Source organism: Tubulanus polymorphus, chromosome 3 (assembly GCF_964204645.1).
Source record: "Tubulanus polymorphus chromosome 3, tnTubPoly1.2, whole genome shotgun sequence".
Lineage (NCBI taxonomy): Eukaryota > Metazoa > Nemertea > Palaeonemertea > Tubulaniformes > Tubulanidae > Tubulanus > Tubulanus polymorphus.
Genome location: NC_134027.1, coordinates 27,616,612 through 27,630,353, shown reverse-complemented (window position 1 = coordinate 27,630,353; position 13,742 = coordinate 27,616,612). Strand labels below are relative to the sequence as shown.

General features: G+C 36.9%; 1 protein-coding gene across 7 annotated transcripts; it reads left to right on the top strand.

Annotated features, from left to right (window-relative positions):
* Positions 1–554: 554 nt before the first annotated feature.
* On the top strand, positions 555–13,607 carry LOC141901482 (MORN repeat-containing protein 1-like). 7 transcript variants are annotated; one of them, XM_074788744.1, is made up of 16 exons: positions 4,710–5,441; positions 5,518–5,760; positions 5,996–6,067; positions 6,200–6,409; positions 6,969–7,059; positions 7,318–7,405; positions 7,756–7,969; positions 8,456–8,570; positions 8,805–8,917; positions 9,011–9,124; positions 9,646–9,870; positions 10,579–10,620; positions 10,937–10,990; positions 11,358–11,487; positions 12,379–12,424; positions 13,301–13,607. In XM_074788744.1, exons 2-16 carry the CDS (start codon positions 5,643–5,645, stop codon positions 13,340–13,342), a joined length of 1,674 nt encoding a protein of 557 aa, XP_074644845.1. In that variant the 5' UTR covers positions 4,710–5,441; positions 5,518–5,642; the 3' UTR covers positions 13,343–13,607. The 7 variants fall into 7 exon arrangements, 6 of the variants coding, with proteins under 6 accessions (XP_074644845.1, XP_074644846.1, XP_074644850.1 ...); XM_074788745.1 differs by lacking the exon at positions 12,379–12,424 and adding an exon at positions 11,895–11,918; XM_074788749.1 differs by lacking the exon at positions 12,379–12,424 and adding an exon at positions 11,844–11,918 and having other exon boundaries at positions 13,301–13,342.
* Positions 13,608–13,742: the final 135 nt, after the last annotated feature.

Below are 13,742 nucleotides of genomic sequence, written 5' to 3'. Positions count from 1 at the left end.
AGTATGAAAAAAACTTCGTCTTGAGACGGATTATTATTTGTGAATGCGACTTTTGGTACGCACAAACACTGAGTGACCCATGTGCGACTTTTGGTACACACAAACACTGAGTGACCCATGTGCTATCTATTGTTCTGTTGAATTTTATGTGATGCATTGCAGTGCCCCAACTTGGGGCCTGATGGGTGAAAGGGCTGTAGGCCGTACAGGGTGAGTAACAATAGAGCCTCCTCCCTCACTTGATTCGCTTCTAATGGATGGTGGTGCTGATACTGTAGCGGTATCGTCTGCTCTCAATGAAACGAGTTGTTATATTGGACAAGAATTAAAAGGATGGAATTGAGGTGCAAAATGAACACATTTAACCCGTCAGATGCTGCCGCTATGCTCGTCGTTAGCGGAATTTTCATACACTATTATGCGCCGACTCTGGCAATTTACCCAGCTCAGTCAATGTACCGTCAGGTGCTGCCACTAAGCACGCCGTTAGCGGAATTTTCATGCACTGACACGAACCGGCTGCGGCGAGCGAGTATTTGTACTGAACTGTCACGTGACACGCTCTTTTACGTTAGTGAGACTCGGGAGGATTAGACAAAAATCTGTCTTCCTTCCCGAATTAAAACAGTTCAAACAGAATTCTGAGTTAACAGACAGCTTTAGGCGCCGGGTAGAATCAACATAAACATGGGCAGTAAGTGTTGACGAGGTTTAGCGATGATTTAATGAGAAATTGATGCGTTTTTGATGTTTTGAGTCGAGACTTGTTTGAACTCGGTTTATTATGCATACGTGGCCTTCCTTTTGTTACCGGAAGTAAATGAACTGTTATGTTTATGTACCCCTGGACCCTTCAAACCCCTCTCAACCTGTAAAATAACCGGTTTTATTTACTATCATTTTACTTTCAGTCAAATTTTTGGAGTTTGTGAAGCCGTTCTGTGCGGTTCTTCCAGAAATAGCTAAACCAGAAAGGAAGGTTAGTAATCCAGCATCAGAGAGATACCTGGACCTGATTGAGGAGGGTGGCAGATTGTAAAATGATGATTATTTGTATATTTATAGATCCAGTTTCGTGAGAAGGTGCTATGGACTGCTATTACTCTGTTCATATTTTTAGTCTGTTGTCAGGTCAGTCACATCAATATTGGTTTTAACTATATTGTATTCGAAGATAAATATTTCAAATATTTCCATTGGTTAATTTCAGATTCCTCTGTTCGGGATTATGTCATCAGATTCTGCAGATCCATTTTACTGGATGAGAGTGATCTTAGCTTCAAACAGAGGTTTGTATGAAATCTGATTCAATATTGTTGTCATAGTGATATTGTTTATGATATTTCGCAGTGATATTGTTGATGATATTTCAGGTACTCTGATGGAGTTGGGTATCTCGCCTATTGTCACATCAGGTCTCATCATGCAGCTTTTAGCCGGTGCCAAAATCATTGAAGTTGGTGACACTCCGAAAGATCGAGCTTTATTCAACGGAGCTCAGAAATGTAAGTTGCATTTATTAACAGGGTCCAATTTCGGGAACAAATTCAGTTTACAATGATTCCTCACTAAAAACATGAAATAGCAATAAAACTTGAAACATTCTGAAATCAGACCCTGATTTTTGGAGACATCCCGGAGATGTTTCTATGACAACTTGAACTTATATTTATTGCGCCGTATATAAGATTTATACATAGGTTTAAAGACATGCAATGAATTGACAGAACGAAACATTGAAAAATGACATTTGATATGACCTCATTGATGTCTAACCCGGTTGTATGTTTGGCGATATTTTCAGTGTTTGGTATGGTAATCACTATTGGTCAGGCTATTGTGTACGTAATGACTGGAATGTATGGAGACCCTGCTGAAATCGGGGCTGGTGTCTGTTTACTCATTATCATTCAGGTAAAAACATCGTTTAAACATTGAACTAATTAAGAGTCGTGTTTTGGATCCGTGAATCGATATTGAATATTTTAATTGTAGTTATTCGTCGCTGGTTTGATCGTTTTATTACTGGATGAATTGCTACAGAAAGGATACGGACTCGGTTCCGGAATATCGCTGTTTATCGCCACTAATATTTGTGAGACGATAGTTTGGAAGGCGTTCAGTCCGGCTACAGTTAACACTGGACGTGGTAAGTATCTCAAACTACACCACGTGTGTGTGTCTGAACGCGAGGGAATATTCTAGAAACAGCAGGTGTTAACAGTCACACACAGGTGTTCAGCTACACACACTCACTGACTGATTGCAGTTTGTTTTATTCAATGCACACACCTGTTAGACAATAGTAATTCCTGTTGGACACCAATGTTTAATTCTCAGTCCTCGCACACATTAATTAAAATTTACTGTTAGATTCCTTTATTTTGAAAATTTGCAGTTGTGATCAGATTCTGTGAAAAGCTTTGAATTCTGTTAACGACCCCCCCTCCCCTCTCTCCCCCGATGACTTGTGCGTTTGATTCTTAGTGAGAGTTTAAGCGGTCATTTACGGGGATACATTAAATCCTGAGATTCGTACTGACCCTAGTTACTAATTACATGCACTGAGGGCAATTCATAACTCGGGTACAATAAACTCTTTCATCATTTGATAAATTAGTGAAACTCACTGCTTTAAGTCATCATTGCTGGAACAATCATTATGTTCGTAACTTATCATCCAAAAAACCATACATACACTTAATAGTTTGGATTAGAATTACTAATTGTGACTCTCTAAAATTGGTGACTTATCAAGCGATGACTTACAATGAGTAAATTGATTCACAAATACAAATTGATGACTTACGCAAGTTGACTTAACACAAGTCATTGATTCAATTGAATGTATTTTAAGATGACGATGTTTATTTATAGGAACTGAATTTGAAGGAGCTATTATTGCATTGTTTCACCTGCTGGCCACGAGATCCGATAAAGTCCGAGGACTTCGCGAAGCTTTCTACCGACAGAATCTGCCGAACTTGATGAATCTACTGGCGACTATCTTCGTTTTCGCGATCGTCATATATTTCCAGGTAACTTGTTTTCAAGTCCAGTCAGGGTTTGTAGCAAGGTGACTGACAGATTTTTAGAATAATGCCTTCAATATTATATAGACCTAATTAGAGCTAGGCTTACTTTGCACATAGCACATGTGCTGAAAAGTATTTTACTTTTGGATCATTTCTTATCATGGAAATTCCATTGTAATCTATTGTACCAATTCAACTGTATCTAAAGCTGATACTCAATGTTAGATTCAAGGGAACAGCGTCAATATCCTTATATTAAACATCAATTTGAATAGAATTTTAACGGATTATTAATTGTTTTGTATTTGTAGGGATTCCGAGTGGATTTACCGATCAAGAGCGCTCGTTACAGAGGACAATACAGTTCATACCCGATTAAACTGTTCTATACGTCCAACATTCCCATCATCTTACAAAGCGCTCTCGTTTCTAACCTCTATTTAATTTCACAGGTATGAATCACATTTTTGTATCTCGAATAATAATGCCCGAGATGTTGATAGTGTCTCTGATATATATTTCAATGTCTATATTTTTATTTCTTTGTAGATGTTAGCCGCTAAATTCAGTGGAAATTTCTTTGTGAATTTATTAGGTGTCTGGGCTGTGAGTATCTTATCTAAACTTGTACTTAATTGATCTCGCACATTTATCTCGTAAACACTTCACATAGTATCAGATCTCACTGAGTGCGAATCAATTGAATATTATATTGATCGTTGATTGTAGGATGTTGGTAGCGGAGGTCCCGCTAGATCGTATCCTGTTGGTGGATTGTGTTATTATCTGTCACCCCCGGAGACGCTAGGTCACGTTGTCGAGGATCCTATACATGCTGCGTTGTACATCGTGTTCATGTTAGGATCGTGCGCGTTCTTCTCTAAAACATGGATTGAAGTTTCCGGCTCGAGTGCCAAGGATGTAAGTAATCAGGACCCAGTTCCATAGTTGTGAGTTAAATCTTTGGGTTAAAATTTGTTCATTTTCAATGAGTTAAATCTGGACTCAGAACTCTTGAACTGGACCCAGTGTTATTGAATCATAATCAACATAATCCCACAATGGTGTTCTGACAGATTTATCTAAATAAGTTCATCTTCAATGAGTCAAATCTGAACTAACAATTGTTGAACAGGATTCTGAAGAAATGTTTCAGATGAATCTGGAAACTCAAAATGATAAACTTTGAAATTAAATCAACAGTTGTTGGAATTTTATCTCTATCACTAAGAGACCACAGTTCGGTTAAATCAGTCAAACTAATATCGCTTGATTCATTTAAATCTATACCATAAACTGAAACTATTTTTGTTACGATTGTTATTTCAGGTTGCTAAGCAACTGAAGGAACAGCAGATGGTTATGCGCGGACATCGTGAGAAATCTATGATTCACGAATTGAACAGATATATCCCTACAGCGGCAGCGTTCGGCGGACTTTGTATCGGCGCTCTATCTGTCCTCGCTGACTTCTTGGGTTCGTAGTAAAAAAAAACTAATTGATTCTACGATTTCTAAATTTAATTCAATCGCTTTAATTTATCCGTTTATATTTTCTAGGTGCAATCGGAAGTGGAACTGGTATTCTATTGGCCGTCACAATTATTTACCAGTATTTTGAAATCTTTGTTAAAGAACAGAGTGAAATGGGAGGAATGTCGACTCTACTCTTCTAGAACTCTACTACTAAAAAAAACTTATATCGCGTATTTTTTTTTTTTTTGTATTAAAAAGAATTTAAAAGAAGTTAATAATATAAAAGTTGAGATTGGTTGCTAAGTAGTTCCATAACGGTCGTTTTAAACCGACTATTTTCAGAAACGAGTTCATCGAACGCGATCAACAATTACATCATCATCGCAATCGCAAAGTGTCGCTTTACTAGAAAATGCTGTCTTTTAAAAACATAATTTTATGTCTTTACAAAGTATTTATTTATGTTTATGGATTTAGTGTAATACACGGTTGTTACGCTGTAGATGTAATATTTACGGGTTTCACCGTTAATTCAATATTGTCAAAAGTGTTATTTCTGTTTGATTATTAATATCCTAAACGATTCACAAATTTTTGGTCTACTTAAGTTTTTCGGCAGTCATTGTAAAATCTCTTGTGTATTGAACTATATTTTTATTTGGGGGACGGCCGGCGGCCTGGCGTGATGACCTGTGTGTGGTGCAATCAAGGAACGACCCCCACTGATGATAACCTATCACATCATATTCTTATCATCGAGAAAAAAGTTAGATTTAGATGAGAATTGATGATTTCTACCATGTTTCCTCTTGTCGGTGTTGGGTAAAGATGACTGGTCTCTCGAATGAATTCTTCCCATTTGCTGAGCTTTTGAAAAAAAAAGATGTTTATTTAAAAACGTGTGTACTTTGTTGATGTGAGTCTGTAAAGGTAAGAAAAAGAATTTTTCTTAATAAATTATAAAAATTGTGAATATTGAAATAACTTGAGTCGTTGTTGGATCTAGAAGAGCCGTTTGGTAGTGTCGGGTTATCCAGTGAATGATAAAAAAAGATATGTTCTGAAGGAGTCTCGGCTGGGATTCGAACCTGACGCTAGATTTCCGCGGTAGGTTCGAGTCCCGATATTTCTATGCGCGCGCGTACAGCAGCAGCGGCGGTTTCCAACGTAAACAACATGGCGACTGAAGTCGGAAAGCGGAATCAAATTCACGAATATATCGGAGAAACTCACAATCAGCTGCGAGATGGTGAGATCAATGTATTCATAATATAAACTGATCAATTACTCTTGTAAAAAGAAATCACTTTTTACACGATCAAAACCTGTATAAATCAGAATAACTGATCAAAAACCACCAACCAACTCGCAAACCAACCCGAACCGTCACTGCGCTGTCAGCTGATGCCTTGGCCCCCTTGGGGCACTGGCGCCGCACCCTAATGATTGTCAATCATAGAATCTTTGCTTCTCTCTGTTTCCAGGCTACGGAGTTTATTATTATCCTAATAAATTCTTCAGATACGAAGGAGAATGGAGTAAAGGGAAAAAACATGGTAAACACTGTCACTGTCACTCACTGTCACTGTCACTGTCACTCACTGTCACTGTCTCTGTCGCTCACTGGTATCATTCAAAAAACTGATTAACATGATTCTAAATTCACACGTATTTTATTTGTGTTTCAGGTCATGGTAAATTCATAATGGCCGATGGAAGTTTTTACGAGGGTGAATTTAAAGATAATGAAATGACGGGTCACGGATTTAGATTCTGGGCTCGTAATCAAAATAATTATACTGGAAACTTTTGCTGCGGTGAATTACAAGGAACTGGAGTAATGAAATATAGCGATGGTAGCGTGTATGAGGGAGAATGGTGGAATAATAAACGACATGGTACGTGTATGTACGTGTCTGTACGTGTACGTGTGTGTACATTCGTGTACGTGTATGTACGTGTACGTGTGTATGTCGATTTCTATCAAGATGAAAATACCTTATTTTAACCGTTAGAAGATATTTAATTTCATTAGAACAATATTGTTATCTACTTTCTGATAGAATTACAACAAGTTACATTGATAAATAAATGAAACAGTAATGATATATATTAAACATAAAATGTTGTAATAATACAACAGGGAAAAGCTAGAAAAGGCTTAAAGCTTGTGAGAAGATGTTTTGATTTAGTTCTCTCCTGGTTTCTCTTGATTAGAAACTCAAATCTGTGATACTGACAATGAAGGATCAAGTATCCTGAAAAGATACTCTTTAAAATTAACCTTGATACTTGTTTTCTGAGATCTAATTAATAACCGAGTGGTGTGTTTTTGAAGGCAATTTTCACGAGCATCTCAGACACGGAGACCTTGATACTCTTTTTCTGAGATATTTAAATGTTAAGAATTAACCTTGATACTTGTTTTCTGAGATTTGTAAATGTTTGTTGTTTAAGGTTATGGTGTTCACCGTATGATAAATGTTGGTGTTTTTGAAGGCAATTTTCACGAGCATCTCAGACACGGAGAGGGTTCACAGTTGTATATGTAAGTCAAAACTCTAAATATTGGATAAACCTATCTAGTAGACTCCGCTCTTAAGTCAGATCTTTTGGGGGCCGTAAAAAATTGTGTCAGACTTGAGCAATATCTGAGTTGGATGTTATGTATTTCTATTACGAGAAACATCAGAGTTGAACTGATCTGATTCGGGTTCAGTGGGAGACTGATATTATCAAAATTATTTTGAGTTTTATCACAAAGAATTAGTTTTCAAGGAGAAATAAGAGATTTTCTTTCCTGCAGAAACGGTGATAAATATGAAGGTGATTGGGTACGAGACAAACGTCAAGGTCACGGAGAGGAAAGATCTAATGATGGATCTATTTATGAGGTACTGTAATAATCAATCATCATCTCTGTCTGCATCATCAACAGACCTACAACAAACCAAATTCTCTGGGTGGAGAAGTTGAGTCAATAGGACACACAGACAGACCTGACAACGACTACTATTTTAGAGTAGATGCTACTTTCAACTACTCATCCTAGTTACATCAAAATATTCTCAAAATCAGAATAATTTCTTTCAAGTTCATTTTCAATGAAACAGTTATTTGTGATGTCAAATTTACATCATTTTGGAGGAAACACTTCAATATTTGAGATATCAATTCTATAATTAGAGATCTCAGATATAGTCTGGTCTGTATCGATTTAACATGAGAGATATATCTATTATAGGGTCAATGGAGAAATGATATGAAGAATGGTGAAGGTACAATGATACATTGTTCGGGATATATTTATCAAGGTTTATGGTTGAATAATGTCCCGGAGAAACTGACGACGAAATTAGTAATTTGTATCGAGACACCTACGATTGACGTGACACAAGGACAATCATTTTCAATACGTGTTGAATGTAGAAGTGATGATGACGATGAAGTTATACCAGGTAATTCTCCTATATAATCTCCCCCCTACCCCCTAGTTAGTTACCTTATCATTGGTGGGAAGCTTTTATAATAAGATGGGCTCAGTGAAAATATCCGATCATGAAACTAGACCACAGACAGGTTACAAAAAAAAAAAATATCTGAAACACTGCTTCAAGTGAAACATAAGGACCCAGTTCCACAGTTGTGAGTTAGAGTTAACTCTGAGTTAAAATTAGTTCATTTTCAATGATTTAACTCAGGGTTAAATTTTAACTCCGAACTGTGGAACTGGACCAAGTTGGTTAAACGTAACTAGTGGATAACTGAATTAGTGACAATCAAAACTGCACTTAACCATTTAACTTACGCCTGATTCATGGTTAGTTAGCTAATCATTGGCGGTAGGCTTTTATAGTCAGAAGCAGCTTTTGTGAAAATATCTGAATGAATGACTGATGAGGTTATGTACTGTCTGTGAGGTTGATATTTTTATCTGTTTACAGATAATGGACGCGAGTTAAGAGTTTTAGCCGGTTTTAGACACATCCAACCTAAAGAAGGAACGGCTTTATTTGATATGATCGAAGATGTTGAAGAAACTATCATTTCAACTCCATTGTAAGTATAACATGGAATTTTAGTACCAACTGATTTTGAACTGGTTACTGGCTACCGGTAAGTCAGCGTGTAACTTATAGTTAGTTACCTAATCGTTGGTGGTAAGCTTTCTATAATCGGATGAGCTTATACCAACGTGTGGTTTGTGAAAATATCCGATCGTGAAACTAAACCACAGTCAGGTTACTGACTATGTAACTGGTTGGTTATAGATATGTATATTTTTGATTGCAGTGGTTATGATATAGTCCCCTATCCGTTAACTGATCAACTCATTGAACTGGATAGTTTAGAATTAATCAAGTCAAATACTGATTTAACGATACCTGAAACTGATACCGAAGAAGGTAAAGTATAATTCGAGAATATTCTTTGAAATATGTAACATGTAGAACTAATATTGAACTGATATTGAACTGATATTGATTTATTGATTGCAGTATCCGGAGATGAAACTGAACACATTGAACCAACACTAGAATTAGAACACACTATGGATAGTATAAATTTAGAGGGTTCAACAGCTGCTGCTGCTGCTGCTGCTGCGGCTGCAGGTACAATTCATACTGTCTTTACATATCTGCTGGGCAAAACAATCCCTGGGAACATCTTCAACAATTTGTCAGTTATTTATTACCAAAGACTCAAGTTGAGGATCTACCTCTAGGGGTAACTTTGATACCCAGTCTAAAACCTGGCCCTAGTTGAGGAATTACCCCTAGGGGTAACTTTGATACCCAGTCTAAAACCTGGTCCTGGTTGAGGAATTACCCCTAGGGGTAGCTTTGATACCCAGTCTAAAACCTGGTCCTGGTTGAGGAATTACCCCTAGGGGTAGCTTTGATACCCAGTCTAAAACCTGGTCCTGGTTGAGGAATTACCCCTAGGGGTAACTTTGATACCCAGTCTAAAACCTGGTCCTGGTTGAGGAATTACCCCTAGGGGTAGCTTTGATACCCAGTCTAAAACCTGGTCCTGGTTGAGGAATTACCCCTAGGGGTAACTTTGATACCCGGTCTATAAAATTGTGCCCAGAGCTCCGTATCTTGTAGTTTTGTGATTGTAATATTTGTAGAAGCTGCAGCAGTAGAAGCTGGCACGGAGCGTGTAGGTTCACCAGTACCGCCACCTATACCTACTCTACGTACTGAAGAAGGTTGTGCCGTCTGGGATCCGTTAACTCTAGCTACAGCGCCACCTATGTATCGACCGTTTACTGTTCTTGACGATGAAGCGTTAAATGTTTTGCCGTCATCTGGTTCATCACCGCAAACACGGCGCAAGTCTAGAATATCTAAAGGTAATTCGCATCCAACAGATTTAATATTGATCGAATTGTGTTGTTGATGTGGCACTAGAATTAAAGCCAAGAACTGTGGAACTGTAAAAACTGGGGAACTGTTGTAGATCTGTTGATTTGTAGAACTGTAGATATGCAGAACTGTAGAACTACAGAATTGTAGAACTGTTGATTGGTTGAACTGTAGATTTGTAGAGCTGCAGAACTGTGAATCTGTAGAACTGTAGATCTGTACAATTGTACAACTGGGTCGTGTGTTTTATGTTTTTCTAGTGGATTTGATAAATCTAAATCCGGGTAATGTAGGAATTCACTGTATTACATTTTAGAAATCAAGACCATTAGAAAACATGATGAACGTTACTCTTCAGAATTCTAGTTGCCTTGTATTTGATCAGGGGCGTATTCAACTGGAAGGTGCAGGGGTGCACCCCCCCCCCCCCCCCTAAAAAAGTCAAGTTTCCCTGAATTTTTACGTGGAAATGAAAAATTGCTACCTAAAAAAGATTAAATTCATAAACTTCTCCGTATTCCAAAAAATGAGTTTTGAATGAGCTTTCTTTCAGGGGCCGTTTTAAATATATGATATGCCCTTTGATTGATATTTTGGTGGTGCAACCCTCCCTGAATCAGACCCTAGATCTACCCCTGTTTATTGTTTATATCATTCTATTTGAATTAATTATAAACTGTTGAAATTGAATATAGATGAAGATGGGGAAAATGGTTTGACTGAATTAATAGAAGAAGGTATCGATTTAGAGGTTTATTGTGGCTTTTAGTCTGGAAAACATAACTACTCAAATACACACATTTTATTCATTGGTTTTAGGGAATTATGCTTTAATATGTTACTGTAAGAGCTTCATCTTAAAGTCTTCACGTTTCAGAAATTTTCACTGAATTTTAATTCCGATATTTTAGATGCTTTGGCTTTATCGCATGTTTTGCTATTATTATTATCATTGTCGGTTAAGTCTTTTTGAATTCACAGGTCTATTTGTAAATTTCCAGCACTGATTTGTGTAGTAGTAAGCTTCTAATAGTCATGCTTATCTATTTCTAGAGGATAAGGTATCTTTAAAGAAACGTTTGGGAGATGAAAGATTTGCGAGACCTGGTGAGTAAAAACTTCCTGTAGTTGTGTCACAGGACTACCAGAGCTTTCGATCCAAATCCATGGATCTTAAATAGACATACAGGTAGTAAATTGCCCCAAACCGTGTTACGGCGAACTTCAATGGACCAGAATAAATGTTTGTTATAATTGATAGTTCGTTATATCCAGTATGAAATTGATTAAATTGTCTGGGACGAAATTCTATATTTGTCATATCCGATGAATCATTGTATCTGAGTTTATTATAACGAGGTTTTGACTTGAGCTGGAATCTAACCAGAATTAGGGAGGATTTGGAAAGCTCTGCAAAATGGTCAACATTTTAATTCTAACACAGATGAATGTTACGTATTGTATGTAAATCCAGGTGAATATGTAATAATGGTTGAAGATGTAACGAATCCACCATTCCTCGACAGACGACCGCAACCTGCATTTATCCTCGTCAAATTATCGGCTTTGAAAAAACAGAAGAAAGTCAAAGAACCTAAAAAGAAGTATGTATTAAAAACAGTGCATTATTTACTGGAGGGATACTTTCAAATCCAGGGGCCGATTTTATTGACTGGTATTAACTTTAACCCTAGGGCTAACTAAATTCATTTTCAATTAAGTTAACCCCCGGGTTAAAGTTAATACCAGTCTATAAAACTGGGCCCAGAGTTTTCTTGGTCAGTCAGAGATTCTTCAACTTCTATGAAGCCATTTCACTTGATTATTTGGGTAGATGTTACGGGAACAGCTCTCTGTTTGACTCTAACTGTGAACTGATTCTGTGGGTAGATGATACGGGAACAGCTCTCTGTTTGACTCTTACTGTGAAGTGACTTATATATATATTGATTTCGTGTAGATTTGTAACACATTTCAGCGACCAGTAATTAAACGTTATGATGATAATTAGTGCCGCAAAAAGGGAAAACTTTGGGTAAAGTAATCGTCGAGGATGTTTTTATTTTAGTTAAATTATCCGTGTATAAATTTATGTTAGCTTTTATTTATGCTTTGGTTACAGTTTATATTGAATTGTTGTTATTCGTCGTTAGAAATGCTGTTAAATTGTGTTTTATTATTAAAACCTATCGGGTCGTATTCCGCGTTTTTCATGAAACGCTAAATTTACATTTCGATAAAACTGTAAAATTCTTAGTTTACCGTATTTATTTCATTATCCGGTGATTGGAAATATATAAAACTCAAGTAGTGGAAACAAACTTTACAATTTAATCTTAAACCGATCAGATTCAAGTTAACAACCCTAGAACAGGAACCGGTTCCACGCATTAGAACCGAATCTGAGATAATGTATTTATTCAAACTGCGAGTTGGACCGGTTCCTGGCTGTTGATAATATTCCATATAGAAAATAAATGGTATTTTATTTTCAGGTGGGACACAGAGAAATCTATAGCTAGTGCTATGGGTGCATCTATGGTAGATTAAACTCAAATACTCCTCACCCACCCCCTTCCCTCCCACTCCCTTCCACTCCCCCTTCCCTCCCACTCCTCCTACACTCTGCTTCAATTATATTTCTTTTAGCTAAACCAAATATTCCATTGCTTTATCGCAAAATTATTATTCTTAGACAATCATATAGCTGGTAGTTGAATACGAATGCAAAGTTTATATAGTTAAAATGCATTCAGCTGAAATAAACTGCTTCGTTATTATTAGTGACACAAACTTTCTGCTTTGCAGTATTTTCCTCTCATACACATCGATATCAGTTTTATTATAACTGTAAACAATAGTTTCTCACTTCTCATTAATATCTACATCTATTATAAATTGTTGAGCAGTTTTTAAATGAGGAAAGAATTCTGCCCTGACAAATGTGCAATCTTCTGTTTAATATACATATTCACCTTGATCCAGTTCTACAGTTGTGAGTTAACTCTGAACTCAGGATACAGTTCCGCAGTTGTGAGTTAGAGTTAACTCTGAACTCAGGATACAGTTCCACAGTTGTGAGTTAGAGTTAACTCTGAACTCTGGACCCAGTTCCGCAGTTGTGAGTTAGAGTTAACTCTGAACTCAGGATACAGTTCCACAGTTGTGAGTTAGAGTTAAATCTGAACTCAAGAGTTAAGAGTTAACTGAGTTAAAATCAGTTAGAACCAAATCTTAACACGATGTGGAACTGGATCCTTAGTTTACTGTAAACAATTAAAATGAACCCTGATTTTGATAGAGAGAACTGTCGTAGAAATGGATTCAAACATTTATATATCACTTATTAAATTGTCACATTTCACACATGATAGTTTTAGTACACGTTATGTTATAAGATGCTTTTTGCTTTAATAGGTGGGACACATCAAAGCACATCGCGGAATCAATGGCTCGTAGTTTCAATGATTAGATCCGCCTAACACTAACCCTGCCTGCCCCCTGGTGGTGAGCCGTGTGACTAGCAGTACTACAGATATCTGATGGACTAAGGAGAGACTTTCACAATCTTCCAGCTACGAGATTTACTTGGAAAATGTAACTTTTAACTTGCCGAATTTAACTGAATATTTACAATATGAATTCAATAATCCGTCCATTATTTGTTACTTTATTTATATATCTTTGATCAGTTAAAATTTTGAAAAAGAATTTACGAATAAATATGTGATAATTTGTATTATGAATAAATATGAATCGCTTTACATCTCTTCGTAGTGTGGGTTAGACCTAGTAACTCGCCACCTCCGCCCCCCCCCCACTGCAAATCATGAAGAATATGCTGTTAAAAATCAGGCTC

Excerpts from the sequence above, each read along its gene's own strand:
- LOC141901482 (XM_074788744.1), top strand. The coding sequence starts at position 5,643 with ATGCGCGCGCGTACAGCAGCAGCGGCGGTTTCCAACGTAAACAACATG. Across the intron at positions 8,918-9,010 it reads TGAAACTGATACCGAAGAAG|TATCCGGAGATGAAACTGAA; the intron begins GTAAAGTATAAT and ends TATTGATTGCAG. Across the intron at positions 9,125-9,645 it reads TGCTGCTGCTGCGGCTGCAG|AAGCTGCAGCAGTAGAAGCT; the intron begins GTACAATTCATA and ends TAATATTTGTAG.